A 17,491-nucleotide genomic window follows, 5' to 3' on the forward strand; every position below is an offset into this window, starting at 1 on the left:
TCACCAATATTAAATCAATCCTACCATTAATCAAACCATAGTTTCAACATTGTCTCCCCAAACAGAAGCTAAAAGGTTTTAGCTCATGATTAAGGCAGTAAAGCACTCAAAAACGAAATCAATTGGTAAAAACATAGTTCAAACAATAGATTAGGTAAAGAGTAAACTTGATTTTGCCTTAATTCTCCTCAAAATCGAATGTAGGGTTGATTCTTCACTTTCCAGAGCTTCACCAGCGCTTTTAATCGTATCTTAGCCTCCAAGGGTTCCTCTATATGCTAGGTTATCGATCTGAAAGTCCCTTCATATAGATTTTCACAAAACAGAGGCTACTCGGCGAGTCCAGTGACCTACTCGACGAGTCCGTCACTTAAAACCCGTGTACGGCAAGTCAGCACGTCCAGAATCGCGAAAGTTCGATACGACTCGCCGAGTAGTCGACCCTACTCGCCGAGTCCGTTTGGAATCAGAATTTTCTCAAAACACGAAAGTCGTCCGAAATTGTGTCTAGTTTTCAGAACAATTTGAATCTCGTCAATCGGAGTTACGGTTCATGAGATATGGCCAAAACACTGACGAGGGGTCAAGCTGTCCAGCAACATCCTTCTTTCTTCAAAATCCAAGATCCAAGCTTCCAATCGCTAGTTTCGCTTCCTTTTCCATCCGAGCATGTAATTGTTGCTGAAAATGAAATATTTAAGCTAATTAAGCACCTTTGGTTCATTATTTGAGATAAAATTAACATAAAGTATTAAGATAATGCATGAATTATATGACTAAATATGCCCATATCACCAATCAGACAGAGGAACTCGTCGAGTCCATAGAGGAACTCGACGAGTTGGATTATGTTGTCCCATTTTAGCTTAAGGTAGAACTTGATGAGTCGGGGAAGGGACTCGACGAGTTGACTCAATAAATCACGATTATGAGTAGCTAGGGAACTCGGCGAGTCAGGAGGTGACTCGACGAGTTAGATCGCGATTTCAGAATTGTAGGACTCGACGAGTTGATGGAGAAACTTGGCGAGTTGGGTCAACCAGAAGGTTGACTTTGACAAAGCGTTGACTTTGACCAGGGGTAAAATGGTCATTTTACCCTAAGGAGGATTGTTAGGTTTTGACTAAGTGTTATTGTGATATTAATAGCCGGGGAGTCGTTGGAGCAGCCGTCAGAGATTCCTCACTCGAGATTTCAGCAGTCAGCTTTGCGAGGTGAGTTTCCTTCAGTAGGAACGAGTCTAAGGCACCAAGGCCGGCCCGTATATGTGATATGTTAGTAGCTGAGTGTGGGCGGGGACCGAATCTCATAGTAGCTGAGTGTGGGAGGGGCCCGAATCTCGTAGTATTATTTGAGTATAGATATGTGACTGCTTGATAGGAATAGATATACTTGTTGTCTGTGTGATACTTGTATGCATGTTAGTAGCGGAGTGTGGGTGGGGCACGAATCTCCTAGACAGCGGAGTGTGGGCGGGGCCCGAATCTCCATGAGAGTGGGCGGGGCCCGTATCTCCTAGTTGCATGTTATATGTATGGTATGTGGTAGTTTGGGGAGACTCACTAAGCTTCGTGCTTACAGTTTTCAGTTTGCGTTTCAGGTACTTCCACTAGCAACGGGAAGAGCTCAGGATGACTGCATGACACACACCACAGTTTTTAGCCTGAGATGTTTAGACTCTGATGTTTTGTCACGTGATTTTGATACAATATTTTGATATGATGTTTTGGGGATACATGACTTGTGATTTTATTATGATGTTGATGAGTTATGGTTTTTCTTAAATGATTTTTAAAACGAATTTTTTGGACCGTATTTTTGGGATGTTTCAGTGATAGTTTAGCTTAGTTAGAATATACTCAAGTTCTTGGTAGCTTAATGTATATTATGAATTATACAAGACCGAACTTAGCATATAATGTAAGTAGATTGAGCCGCTACTCCTACAATCTTGGGAAATATCATTAGTATGCATTAGTGAGAGTGCTTAGATATTTAAAGCATACAATGAATTATGGATTGCATTACATGAGATATCCTCCTATTCTTGAAGGGTATTGTGATGAAAATTGGATTTCCAATACTTTTGAGGCAAATCCACAAGTGGATATGTGTTCACTCTTAGTGTAGCTGCTATCTTTTTGAAATCATCTAAGCAAATTGTGAATACTCATTCTACAATGGAAGCAGAGTTTGTTGCTTTAGACAAAGCTGCTGAAGAAGTTGAATGACTCAAAAGCTTCCTAGAAGGTATTCCTCTGTGGCCTAAACCTGTTACTGTTATTGGTATACATTGTGATAGCATGGTTGCTCTTACTAGAGCACAAAGTTAGATATACAATGGAAAGTCGATACACATTAGGCACAAACACATTACAATAAGAGACTTGCTGAAGAATCGACTCATTTCCATTAGTTACATAAAGTCAAAGGAAAATATAGCTAATCCATTGACAAAAGGCCGTAGTAGAGAGCAAATTCTATTCACTTCGAGGGGAATGGGCTTAAAACTAACACAATGAGTCACCACTTGGCGGAAACCTAACCTAGTAACATTGGAAATCCCATGGTCTAGGTTCAATAGGATAACAAGTTAGGGAAGACTCAAAGTAGCACTAACACAAAAGTTTGCTCACTCATATGATATTTACTTTGTGTTTCCCGTTGATGATATATAGATGGATTTTATTCTTAATAACGCTGATAGCTCTTATAGTGGAATAATACATATTGTTCCAAATTAGCATTACTTATGTGGATGGATGTGAGGTCGCATCTTTGGGAGCTGATATGGTTAAGCTCTCTAAAAGTCTCATGAAGAAAGGATTGTTCACGACTGAAATGTGCACAACGGTAAGAAATGATCCATGTTTAGATATGATATGTGTGATACTTCTTGTTTTGACTATACTATACAAAGTGGTTAGTTCAAGACTCTAGTTCACTACCCTCAAAGTAGATGAAAGTAGTATACACTATGAAAGGTTCAAGTTTCTTGATTTGAACACCTCTTCAGATGCATGTCATATTCTACTTTCCTGATTTGAATATCAAAGTTCTCTTATTTTCTATTCAAATGTGGGGTATAGTTGGAGTTTGAATAGAAAATGTGGGGTATTGTTGGAACTTTGCTTATAGCTTAAAAACATTATCCCACATAGGAGAAAGAAAGAACCTTGACTAGCTTTATAAGCCATTGTCTCCACATATTCTTAAATGGATAAAGCAAAACAAAAAGACATTTAGGCTAGAATTATGGTATTAGAATATCAAATTAGTCTTGGATTAGGCTTGTCATTAAATTAATTAATGGTCAAAAGACGGCCTTGGGCATTGGGGCTCTTGGGCTCTTCTTTACTATTTAATTTAATTTTTATATACACAAATTCCAAAATTGATTTATTAATTACAAAATCTGTTAATTGTTAATTAACTGATTGGAAGTTAATTAGGCAGTTAATTTCGGTTTTGAAACATGTATAATGGTTGGCAGTTTTTTAACTGCTATTTGACAAGCTATAAATAGATGATCAATTGACAGATTAATGGGTTGATCACATACAAAATAACACCACTTTATTTCACTCTCGTTTTTTTGGGAGATCAGGGAAGCATGAAGAATTTCGTCATGATCAAGATTCAATCTTGATCAGATTATTGTATCCACTAGATAGATCCCTACCAGAGAAATTTATGTCTTAAGCAGACATTAATCTCTTCTTTTTTTTTCGTGATTAGTGAAACTGTTGTAAACATCCAATACAAGTATGTTCTTCTGGTTTGTGAATCTTTGTATAAAATTTGATTTATTTATGTTTCTGTTTGTTTAATTTCGTATTTGATTACTTTTGTCATAACAAAAGGGTATTTCAAAACAAAGATATTCTATTTACCAAATAAACAAATAGTTTGTTACCTATTTATGTCGTTAACACTGTATTTATATTTATGGTTAAACCGTAACAACCAAAATATAATTTTTTTTTTTTTTTGGCAATGTAAGGTGTTGGAGGTTCAATTACCGGATAAAAAAGTGGTAAATGCAGCTGCTTTTGGAATGGTTTGAGAGGTCAAAAGGTGAATAAATTACGATTCTAAAAACAATTTTTCTACAACAAAAGAGCTTAAGAATTTTGTAAAAAAACAAACGTAATGGTTTTCATTAGAGAAAATAGGTAGGGTGCTCAATTCAAAAAGAAATTTTTTTAAATATGTTGTAATGACTACTCTTTCAAGAAAATATAAGATTTTATTTTGTCTAAACAACTGTAACACATTGTTTTAGCTAAGTATCAAAAAAAAGAGATAAATAACAAATGATAAATACCAAAGTATTCTAAACCGTGCAAGACGCCAAGACCTTTCCTAGTTTGACCTAACAATTGCATTTTAATGAAAGTTAAAATCTTGAACAAAACCTACAACAAAACATATCCATAAAATGATCTACTCCTCCGTCCCAAAATTATAGTCCATCTTTCTTTTTTGGGTTATCCCAAAATAATAGTCTACTTCTAAAAATAAATAATATTTTTACCAAAATACCCAATTATTATTACTTAATATTGGGACTTAATATTGGGACGTAGGGTGTATATAAATTTGAAAGTTTGGAGACTTGGAATCCTTAACCAATACAATCACCATTTTTTACGGTGATCTCTAGCTAATTTATCGGATAATAATATAATTACTTAAAATATATATGGATTGATTTTTATAAGGAAAGGTCGCTAGATAAATGACAGCGCAAAAAAGTAAACTTTGACCTTCTTTTGAGAAGAATAAGAGCACACAACTCCTAGACAGCCCATTCTCCCCCAAATTGAGAATTTGTAAAGCAATGGAGCAAACCCCTACGCCACCGCTACCGTCTCTCTCCGCCACAACCACCGCCCCTTCCGCCACCTATCCCGAGTCTCTAGATTCTTCCCCCCGTTCCCGCAACACCGATTCCTGGGGCGAAGACAACTCAGTACACCCGTCTAACAATGGCAGTATGACAGTTGCGCCACAAGCGGGTCTCACTAAGCTCCGGCTCATGTGCAGCTACGGCGGCCACATAGTCCCTCGTCCCCATGACAAGTCTCTCTGCTACATCGGTGGGGATACAAGAATCGTCGTTGTTGACCGCCATACGACTCTATCAGACCTCACTCAACGCCTCTCCAAAACCCTCCTCCGATCTTCATCTTCATCGTCGTTAATATCTACAACGGCTTCGTTTACACTTAAGTATCAACTCCCGTCGGAAGATCTCGATTCATTGATCTCCGTTACCACCGACGAAGATCTCGAGAACATGATCGACGAATACGAAAGGCTGAATCAATCGTCCGATGTCAGCAAATCGTCACGGCTCCGTTTATTCTTGTTTCCGACGAAACCAGAATCTGCTTCCTCGATCGGATCGCTTCTAGAAAACAGTACTAAATCGGAAGATTGGTTTCTTAACGCCCTAAACGGTACCACGTCGGGATTTTCCGATACTTCATCGGTGAATTGTTTACTAGGTTTGGAAGACGATGTTCCGGTTCCGGAGAAAAAAGATGCTGATCAGAAGGGTATAATCGGCAAAAATCCCAAAGGTAATACTTCTGCACAGGATGTTCATTCGGTGCCCGACTTGGAGAGGACGTCATCGTTTGGGTCTGCTTCGTCATCTCCGTCGTTGGCTAGCTTACCGCCGATTAGAGTACATGTGGATGATAGTTTAAAGGTTGGAGGAATTGAGGAGCAGTTTTCTCAGATGAGTGTACAGCAACAAATCCACAAACATCCAGATGATGGAGTTTACGTGGCTGCTCCTGCTTCGACGGTTGTGACGGGTGTGCCGTTGAGTTCTACGGCGGCGATGCCGGTAGATTACCCAAACCGAGTTTTATCCGAGGATGAGAGATCCGATCAGGGCTCTCAAATTGCTTATCAAAAGCAACAGCAACAGCAATACCAGCAGCAAAAACAGTCTATGGGCTTCGATTTGGCCTCTTCAGATTCTGTTTCAAGGTATTTCTCAATCCCCTTTCCCATTTGTTCTTATTTGTTTCCAATGCATAGCCAGTGCATGCCAACTGTTTGTGGAAATTCCCAAGTGAAATTGATCTCGGATTTTGCTACGAATTTTAAGTTTTTCATATGTATGAACTGCAGTGACGGAAGACAAAAACCGCCTATGATGTACCAGGATCCATTGGTACAAATCCAATCTTCTAACAACAATCGATCTGATCCAAATAGCCTCTCAGATCAAAACACTAGAATCCAAATGCAACAACAACAAATTCCAGAGTCTGCTTATATAATGTCAATGTCAAACAACCAAGTTGATCCTCAGCATCCTCCACTCCACCATCAACAACAGCAACAACAACCACAATTCATCCACACCGCCGCTCCACCACCACAATACATCCACCACCACCCATCCGGTGCAGTTCCCATGGCATCTTACTACCAAATGTACCCATCTCAAAACCAACACCACCCTCACCACCCACCCCTCGATCAACAAAACTTTGTGTATTACATGCCTGCCACAAGGCAACCTCCCCATGGATACAACCTCCAATTACAGCAACAACCCACTAGCTATGCCGAAGCACCACCTGCAACTGCCGCCCAACAAGCACCACCTCCGGCTTACACCACCGCCAGAGCTCCTCAAACTGCCGCCAAGAGCGAATTACCCGCCGGAGTTTATGGAACGACAAATTCCGGGAATTCCCAATTTGTCCAAGTTCCTTCAAGCCAACACCAGCCTCAGTATGTCGGCTATTCACAGCTCCACCACCCGCCGCCACAATCTGTAGCTTCCTCCGCCTCTGGTGGTGGTGGTAATTATGGATATGAATATGGTGACCCTGCACAGGGACAGCATATATACTATGCAGCTCAGCCTATGCCGCCTCAATCTACTGCCCAATATCAGACCATGACTGGTGGTGAATCTGGTTCTTATCTTCCTACAGAGAACAGTACAAAGCAACAACAGGGGAGAACTCAATAACCATGACACATGTGACATGAAGGTGAGTTTCTTGGAAAGTTTTGCAGTAAAAGTGGTATTATTATTATTATTATTATTTTTCTTGGTGTTTATTGATAATATGTCGTTTATCTTGTTCTTTGTGTTGGTTGGTGGTATGTGTTTGTTATAGGTACGTACAATAAGAATTAAGAACAATTGGAATAGATTTTTTTATTTTTCTTTTACTTGTGTATTCTTCTTTGGATGACATCTATCTCGTATATTATGTTATCACTATTAGTTGATTCTTGAAATTTATACTGTAAAAGCTTGTAACTTTGTGAATGCTTTGTGAGGTCTTATTCTATATGTGTAGAATAAGTGGAATATCACATCACTTTAGGTTTTGGTTGATGATTGGACACCACGCTTTGATTCCATTTATCTCCTAACCCTAATTTCCAAGTCGACTAAAATCTTTATGAAGTTAGGTAGGAGATAGGTACTGTGTTTTTGTTTTTGAATTGATCTTTTGTAATAGAATGTAGCATAAAACATTCGTTGAGTTTTAGTATTGTCTAGTCAAGTCCTCATGTAACAAATAATGCAAAGTGGAAGTGTACTATGCATTTATTTTTTTGCTTAAAGAAAAAAGAAATAATAGAGGAAGGTACAACAGATTTGAAAGACTGAAATGATAGCATTGGGACAAAGTTCAGTTGGTGATATTATGATGAGGTAGTATCTTAAAACTAAAATTGAAAGAAGGGAGTAACAAGTATGAAATGGATGAATTTTGCAGAAAATACCAAAAGAGAGTGGGTGTCCAGCACCATAGAAAGTGGGGTATCTACAGAATCTGATATCTTTGCACTATTTATGTTGAAAATAATTAACACGTAGTTGAGTTTTTCTCTTTTGAGATAACCTTGTTTAAAATTTCTGAAAGTGAAAGATTTGACACAATCATATTTATATATTTTTTTCAATTTATCAAATATTGGGAATCGAATAAAAAAAGGTATTGCATATTTTAGGACAACAGAGAGAGATATTAAGGGCGTGTTTAATTACGGAAAAGGTAAATTTTTTCATAGAAAAATGAAAATTTTGAATTTTTTTTCTTAATTTAACAGTTTCTTTAAGCATTTTTTTTTCGGGAAAATGACTTATTAAGGTAATTAACTTTTCGGTATGTTCATATCTGGGTAACTATCTTTTTATTGTACACATCCAGGTAATAAACTTGTTGGAAGTGTTCACATATGACCATTATGACCTGCTGTAGCAGGTTACATCCTAGATGTGAATACTTTCAACAAGTTCGTTGAAAGTTCGTTACCTAGATGTGTACAAGAAAATAATTACCCAAATATAAACAAAACGAAAAGTAAGAGTAAATTACACGAATGGTCCCTGTGGTTTCGTGGAATTTGTATTTTTGGTCCCTAACTTATTTTTTTTAACTCGGATGGTCCCTACTGTTTATTTTTGTTGCACGTTTACTACTGTGCTCTTATTAATTTATTTTTTAATTAATTTTCTTATTTATGTATTTATTTTTTATATATTTCAAAAAATTAATAGACCACACATGTCTGTATCTCCTCACCGTAAACCTGAAACCACATTTGAGAAATTTCATTTGGGTCTCACCGGTCAACATACTATCTCTCATTCTCGTCAACTTCTATTTATTTTCCATCTTTAGTGACATTGACGTCTTCACCATCCTTCTTTTTTTGGTCCTTCAACTCTGGCGAACCAACACCATAATCCACTGTCTCTTCATCTTTAGTGGGGTGTGGTGTTGATTCGACGGAGTTGAAGGACCGAAAAAAGAAGGGATGGTGAAGACGTCCATATCACTAAAGATGGAAAATAAATAGAAAGATGGAAAATAAATAGAAGTTGAGGAGGATGAGAGATGAGATGGTGAGGAGATACATATATGTGGGGTCTATTAATTTTTTTTAAATATATAAAGAATAAATACATAAATAAGAAAATTAATTTTAAAAAAAAATTAATAAGGGCACAATAGTCTTTTTAGGTAAGACAGGGACCAAGCGCGTAACAAAATAAACAGTAGGGATCATCTGAGTCAAAAAAAATGAATTAATTAAAAAATAAACGGCAAGGATCATCCGAGTAGATACAGATATGTAGGGCCTATTAATTTTTTTAAATAGATAAAAAACAAATACATAAATAAGAAAATTAGTTAAAAAATAAATTAATAAGGGCACAATAGTCTTTTTAGGTAAGACATGGACCAAACATGTAACAAAAATAAACAGTATGGACCATCCGAGTTAAAAAAATAAGTTAGGGACCAAAAACATAAATTCCCCGAAACCACAGGGACCATTCGTGTAATTTACTCTTACTTTTCGTTTTGTTCATATTTGGGTAGCTATTTTTTTTGTACACATCTAGGTAACGAACTTGTTGAAAGTGTTCACATCTACGATTTAACCTGCTACAACAGGTCATAATGGTCATATGTGAACACTTCCAACATGTTTGTTACCTAGATGTGTATAAAAAAAAGATAGTTACCCAAATGTAACCATACCGAAAAGTTAATTACCTTAATAAGTCATTTTCCTTTTTTTTTTTCAAGAGAATGAGAATTTTTCATTTTCAAAAATTACAAACAACTTAAAATATTATTGTTTTTCATAGTTTCCAATTACAAAATTTTTCTAGAATATAAATATACATCTAGCACCAAGTCTATCACCCACCCTTATCTACACACCACATTTTTTTATCCGCACCCCAAACTATACCAACAAACTCACCTATACACCCCAAAATTTAGCTACATGGCCATACTCATATCCATACCCACCCATAAAACCCATCACCTCACCCCTATCCACACAACGACACAACCATTTGTCCATTCACCTATACACCTTAACATCTAACCCCAAACTCACCCCCACCCCACATCCGTACCCACCTATACCTATACCTCACCTCCCCTATCCATAACTACCCTTCGTTTTCCAATTTCAAAAGTTTTCTAAAATATAAACATCGCCTACCAATACACCTCCACCCACTCTCAAACCAAAGGTTGTAAAAAAACGCTCGATATTGGCTTGTTGGTGGACTGAGGTTAAGAGATTTATCGGTTAGGCGGAAATTAATCGGGGTCCATAAATTGTAATTCATTGAATTTAAATAAATTATATATGACTAATATCACAACAAAGTTCGTAAATACCTTTAATATCATATTACAATAGGTTAATATGCTTAATACAACACTAGTCATTCCTCAAATAGTTTTATTGAGATAAAATTTCTTCATCAAAATTTCATCGTTTTCTATTAATTCACTCATTATGTAGGCATAAATTAACCATTAGGTGCCATCTAATCGTTCGGGTAGCGCCTAAGGATTAATCGGAGATTAATCTGGATTTTTACAACAATGCTCACACCCCACCTACCATACCCTGAACATTCCCCCAATCCACCACACCACCCAACCCCACCCTTGTACCTAACCCCATCTAGTCTTGACAATTTGTGTTTCTATGTCGTGTATATCTGTCATACACGAATTTAAACGATGTGAATTTGTACACACGAACACGTCACAATATGTAAAACGTGTTTTGGGTATCAAACATGAATACGACACTCAATTAATCCATGTGACACGTGACATGACACGAATGTACATTTTTTTAACCGTGTTCAACGAAAACACAGATTTATACACACATTGTCTAATACCATTTTTTAAGCTAGAAAAGCATGCATTTCATTCATATGTATACGTGTATATACATGTCATGGGTAAACACAAATTTAATTCGTGTCTTATACGTATTTAAACATGTAAATTCGTGTTTGACACATGTAAGACATGAAAAACGAATTTAGAATTTGTGTCGACACAAAACACGAATTTCTAGAACCCATACACAAAAAACTCGTATCGTATCACTTGGGTCGTGTATCAAATTACCAATTCTACCTAACCCCAACTTATCCATACATACGACTGCTCTCACCCACACCCATACCCACCCACACATTGCTGAAACAACCCGTCTTCGACATTCTTTTGCTAAAAAAAAAATCCAAAAAAAGATCTTGAAAATTTAGAATTTTTTATTTTTTATTGTTTTTAGTTATTTATATATAATTGACCTTGTTAATTTTCATTATGGCTTTGCTACTCCTTATACCCATACCAATACCTACACCTACCCCCACCCACCCACACCGCTCCATGCTCACTCCCACTCACACAAACCCACTCGACCCACACCCACCCCTAGTCCCACCCATATCCATATCCACACTCACAACGAACACTCACTTTTTATCGGCTTTCATTTTTTTATACAAAGAATACAATATTTAACATATTTGAACAATTTTTTCTATCTAAATGCACACTATTTTTTATAATGTTTTCTCCAAGAGGGAGCTCATGTTGTATTCTCATGTTCAAATAATGTAGAGTGAATTTTTTTTTTTTTTTTTTTTTTTTTTGGGAAGCAATGGAGAACCTCATGGAAGTTTTAGACCAAAATGCGGGGTGAAGATGCTTCTTATAAATTGATCAATGGTAAAAACGATTGGGGATATCTTGAGAACATGTACTTATTGTGGATATAAAATCATGTCTAAGCAAAGCTATTTTCGTTTTGCGAAGACTACTTTTCGTTTTGTTGATGGAAATATTGGGTTATCATTTTAAGTTTGTAGTGTTTAAAGTTAATGGGTAACATTTTGCCTATGTATCGTATTTGAACTCGTTTATGGTTAAGAGTAGGAGGATATTTAATTTCTATGGTTAAGTGATTTATGCTGGTGTTTTTAATAGAAACCTAGATAAATATGGTTATAGTTAAATATATAATTTATGGTTCATACTATTCATAGTATATATATTGGGAAAATGTATCTGAATATATATGTTGGGAAAGTAATGTTGACTAAATATTCTATTTATTATTATTATTTTTTTGTTGAAGATAATGTTAAGGTTCAATTACCGATGTTACTTAGACCTTCATGAGTTTTGGAAAGAATTTGTTAAAAATACATTTGTCGGGTGCTAAGCACCGAATGTGGTGGTTTGTTGATTTTTTTAACTATTAATATTAATAAATCATTGACTACGGGTTTGCTATCATCACACATTCCACAAATGAACCATAATCCGGGTTTTCACAAAATGTAGACAATAAGACCGTTCAAACAGACCATTCTAAGAAGGGTGTTGCTAATAAGACACCCTTAGACACCCTATTATCACTTTTATAAAAAGTCAACCTATAATCAACTATTTATAATCAGTTTTTTCGGAAAACAATGTAATTTCAACCAATAAAAATATTTTAAAAATTAATTAAGATGTCCATATGGTAAAATAAAATGTTTTTTTAGCCAACACATTCTAAGAAGTATGTAAGAGTTTCTATAGTGTTTTGATAGGACTCCCTCATATTATGGTTGTGCCATGGATATATGGATTTGTAAGTGTGAGTATGCTAGGTACCGTCAAAGCAGGTTTGTAAGTCTTCTAAAGCCAGATTAGATTACATGATGGTAGATTGATCGTAAGAACATATATCTTAACATGGATCACATGGAGCTTTGGTGGTCATTTTAAGAACGAAACATCGGTGGATGGATATTAGAAAGTTTGATTCTATAAATAGCTTCTAATGTGAGTATTCCTACGTCGAGTAAGAGGTTAACAACCATCAAGTGCCTCTTCTCACCACTCTCGCTTTTGTGGATTATTTCATATGATTTTACTAGTCACCAAGAATTTCAAAGTTATTGGATGATTCTTAACTATTCTTGGATGACTTCTTAGAAATAGTGGCAAGTGTAGAACATAAAATAGGCAATGGGTAGAGATCGGAGCTACCGTCGACGGTAGCAGAGGGGAGGTTGTCGGTGTTCAGCGGACAACGACGTAGCGATAGTAGGCTGGACCGCAGGAGCTGATCGACAATTTGTGAAGCATGTGCTATGTGTGAATTGTGAAACGAGAGTTCTACTGGGAGAATGAAACGACAAGTAGTAGACGATTACTGAAATTGTTTTCCCGTTTTTCCTTTATTTAATTTTATTTTTTATTAGACTATTTCTTATTGGATCATACATTATATGAATTGAGTATTTGAGTTATTGAAATATAGAATATATGCTTTAAAAATCTTAATTTATACATATTTTTTTTATTAAAAACATTAAGATGGTTCATTTTAAATATTTTCGATAGGTCACAGTTTATATATATATATATATATATATATATATATATATATATATATATATATATATATATATATATATAATGTGTTTCTTACATTTATTATGTGCTAGAATGCACCAATAGGAATTTAGTAAAATTAAATAATTATTTAAATAAATAAAGATAGATATTAATTTTTTTTTATAATTCTCATTTTATAGAAACTAATTAAATTCGTCATTAATGTCATCAATAACATTCTTTTAGAATGAATTCGCATCTAGGTTTTTATGTATAGATTCGTGTTTTGTTTCAGGACATACTCATTTAAAATACAATAAAGTTGTATAAAATAAGAAGAACGAGAGTGTATTCTACTAGAATACACTCTCATTCTGCTAGAATAGAATGTCATTCTTCTAGATACGAATTCATTCTGAAAGAATATTATTGTTGACATTAATGACGAATTTAATTAGATTCCAACAAAAAAGAATTATAATTATGGATATCATTTAATATACATATAATTATGAATATCATTTACCAAATTCTTATTGGTGCATTCTAGTACACAATATATATATATATATATATATATATATATATATATATATATATATATATATATATATATATATATATATATATAGAGAGAGAGAGAGAAAGAGAGAGACAGAGAGATAGAGAGAGAGCTGCAAATTTGGTTCTTGTTGTTGTCACACCCCCGACCCAGACGGCGGAAACGTCCAGGGGCTTGTGCGTGGCTTCATCCTTGTAGTATCAACACATAGTATATAATTGAAACATAACATCATCATCATCACACATGTAATATAAAAACATACATTGTTTACATCGAGTATTGTGTTTGAATACTACATGCCAAAATAATTAAAGTATGATGAAACAAAATATAACAAAACATCCATTAGTTTGTTCAGCCCAACCTGCTTCAACGATTTCCTGAGAATACAAGTTAATTTGAAAAGGTCAACATAAAAATGTTGGTGAGTTCATAAGCATGTTTGAGAAAATGATTTGTATAACTTTGTAAACACAAGAAAATCCTATATTTTCTTAAAATAGTTTACTATGTTTGTGTCCGTTCTTGTATTAATGCATGTGTGTTATTGTTTAATAGAATGCAAAAAGTGAATGAATAGAATGTAAAGAGAATGCTGGTATATCAACCCTCGAGATTGAGTACCGACGCGAGTATGTTCCCGAGTAATCCAAAGAGAAAAGAGAATGGTCTCCCGTAAATTTCATAATGTTAATTCCTCTAAGTGAGTCGTTATAACCATACTAGATAATGACAATTTCGCCTGTCTTGGCGTTTAAGGACGCCGACAGAAAATAGAATAAGATTTTCATCACCCTAGACTGGTTTAGTCTAATTGTAGCGAACAGCTGAGGTGCGGGGTGTCATCCCCGTATAGATCTATACACAAACCCCCGCTCTCCCTCCAAGAGACTCTAGTTATAACTACATGCTACGATCGTACACTCAATAGGTGTCAACCGACACGTCTCACTAGATCCTTAATCGAATTTACGCGAAGAGAAACATATAAAACACATTCCAGGCCCAATGAACCATGTAAGTGAACAACTAAGGCTCATTAAACATGTAAGTCATTTCCAGGCCCGAAAGGAATGAGATTATATAACATGGGCCCAAAATATATGTAAAAGGACAACTAAGGCCCATTTCACATGTAAGATATTTACAGACCCAATAGCACGCAAAGAGTATCCAAGGTCCGTCGATCATGTTAATGGGTCAATAAGACCCGATAAACATATAAGGAGTATTCAGGACCTATCAAACATATAAATGGGCCACTAAGGCCCAATAACATGAGAATGACAAAATTAGCCCGTTTGTTATTATATTGCTAGTATTAGCTCAATTATTTACCAAAATGGCATAAAAGGCCCACTTTTTGTAAAAATGACATTCTTGGCCCATTAAGCCCAAAATTTACAATTAAGGCCCAATTTTAGTAAAAATGTTATTCTTGGCCCATTAAGCCAAAAATTTACAATTAAGGCCCAATTTTAGTAAAAATAACATTTTTTAACTCACTTTTGTCAAAAATATCATTTTTGGCTTGATTTTTATAAAAATATACATATTCGGCTCATTATAGAAAATTTTATCTTTTTGGCCCAATTTTTTATATTTTCACAACTTGAACCCTTCTTATAAAAAAAAATTACATTTTTGGCACAACTTTCTTGAAAATGACATTTAAGCCCACAAAAGATCAAAAATTACAATTTTTGGGCCCAAAACCGTGAGAAGCCCAAATAAGGCCCATTTATGAAAATGTTTACATTTTTAGTCCTTGTAAGGTCTCAAATGTCGAGATTAGCCTTGTTTAGCAAAAATTTCCTTTTGAACCCCTTACTAGCAGTGAGTTACATAAATAACCCATACTTTTGTCATTTTGTCGATTTTAGCCCCTTTCATGAAGTCTTTCTTAGCTTCAAGTAAACTAAATGTATTTTAAACCTTTTTCTTGTAAGATGAGTTGAAATAAGTGTTACGTGATACCAATATCATCATCTTTTAGTAGATCTTTAAGTTCATGAAGTTTACAACACATAAACACATATATAACTAGAAAAACACACAAAATCATGCATACACACATAAATCTACAAAAAAACTTGTATTCTCCCCCAAAACAAAGTGAAAATCGAAAATAGGGGGTATGAACTCACATTGCTTTGAAGCTTTTGGTTTTTGGTGAGGAAATGAGAAGATCTCGGCCCTAGATGTGTTCTTGAGAAGATTTTCGAACTTAGGGAGTTCTAGGAAGCATGATTCACGAAAAACATGTGTTTAGGAGGAGTGATGTGAGCTTAAAATTGAAGTATATCAACTTGAGTTTGTATAATCTTACCACAATGTGAAGCTTGAAGTGATCTTCTTGAAAACACTCCTAATACTCACGAATTTCTTGAGAGATAGAGAGTGGAAGAGTGTTGAAGGTTGAGAGAAAAGGTGTTGAATTTGAAATGGTGAGTGAGGTTGGAGAGGGAGAGAGGCCGAGAGTTAGAGAGAGATAAGAGAGGGGAGGGTTGACTTATGAAGAGAGTGATTTGAGGGTTGCATGGATACATGCACTCTTGCATGGATATCCACTAGGTATTAATGAGGTGTCAACTCCATTTCCTTCCCATTTGTTTTCCCTTTTTTGTTTTGTTTTTTTTTGTTGTTGGGCCGAGTATAATGGAAAAGGAAGAGAGAATGAAAGAGTTTGGGCCCTTTCTTGGTTTAGTTCGAATTTAGGAGGCCCAAGATGAAGATTTTCGGCCCATTGGGCCCTTATGAGGGTTCACGGCCCAATGAAGCCCAAGAATATAGTTTACGGCCCATTAGGGCTTATGAAACCATTTACGGCCCATCATGGCCCATTATAGATAAGATGAATCGTTCTAGGCCCACATGACCCAAAATACTTTAGTTTCATGGATGTGGGTCCAATTAGAGCCCAAATAGGGTTCTTTGGCCCAAAATAGCCAAATTGAAAATTTACTGGTCCATTAGGCCCAATAAGAGGATCTAGTCCATAACAAAATTGAACAGGGATTTTTAGGGTTTTCAACCCATAGTTGAATATATGAGATGTATTGTATTAGGTTTTGAACTTCACTCAGGAGTTTGGATTCAAATTGATGATTTCATTTTAGCATATAGCATGATATTCACTTAGATTACGAGCCTTACAATAGCTGATGTTTACATGAAAATAGAATTTCCTTGCTAAAATGCTAGTTGTGACATCATCCCCTCGTTAGAGGGAATTTCGTCCCGAAATTCTTTTGAAAGGTAGGATCATGAATAAGAGAATAAGTGAGGGTACTTCTGTTTCATCTGGTCTTCGCGTTCCCATATGAATTCCGGTGCTCGCTTAGCGTTCCATCGAACCTTCACAATCGGAATGCGGCTCTGTTTCGTACGCTTCACTTCCCTATCCATTATTTCGAATGGTTCTTCGACGAACATGAGATTCTCATTTATTTCGATCTCTTCTAGAGGAATGCCAAGGGTTTCATCTGATAAGCACTTCTTCAAATTTGAGATGTGGAACACGGGGTGTACGTTGCTCAGCTCTGAAGGTAGCTACAACTTATAAGCTACCGGACCAATTCGGGCAAGAATCTCGAACGATCCGATGTATCGTGGGTTTAGTTTTCCTCGTTTCCAAAACGAATCATCCCTTTCCAAGGAGAGACCCTTAATAGCACTCGATCTCCGATTTGGA

General features: G+C 35.8%; 1 protein-coding gene across 1 annotated transcript; it reads left to right on the forward strand.

Annotated features, from left to right (window-relative positions):
* Nucleotides 1-4,771: 4,771 nt before the first annotated feature.
* On the forward strand, nucleotides 4,772-7,212 carry PDE331 (Octicosapeptide/Phox/Bem1p family protein). The gene is made up of 2 exons (XM_079085448.1): nucleotides 4,772-6,006; nucleotides 6,151-7,212. Exons 1-2 carry the CDS (start codon nucleotides 4,844-4,846, stop codon nucleotides 7,004-7,006), a joined length of 2,019 nt encoding a protein of 672 aa, XP_078941574.1. The 5' UTR covers nucleotides 4,772-4,843; the 3' UTR covers nucleotides 7,007-7,212.
* Nucleotides 7,213-17,491: the final 10,279 nt, after the last annotated feature.

The sequence above is a fragment of the Lactuca virosa genome, chromosome 3 (assembly GCF_052849685.1).
Source record: "Lactuca virosa cultivar CGN04683 chromosome 3, Lactuca_virosa_CGN04683_v6, whole genome shotgun sequence".
Classification (NCBI taxonomy): domain Eukaryota; kingdom Viridiplantae; phylum Streptophyta; class Magnoliopsida; order Asterales; family Asteraceae; genus Lactuca; species Lactuca virosa.

Coding starts and splice junctions, on each gene's coding strand:
- PDE331 (XM_079085448.1), top strand. CDS start 4,844: ATGGAGCAAACCCCTACGCCACCGCTACCGTCTCTCTCCGCCACAACC. Junction 6,007..6,150: donor TCTTCAGATTCTGTTTCAAG/GTATTTCTCAAT, acceptor TATGAACTGCAG/TGACGGAAGACAAAAACCGC.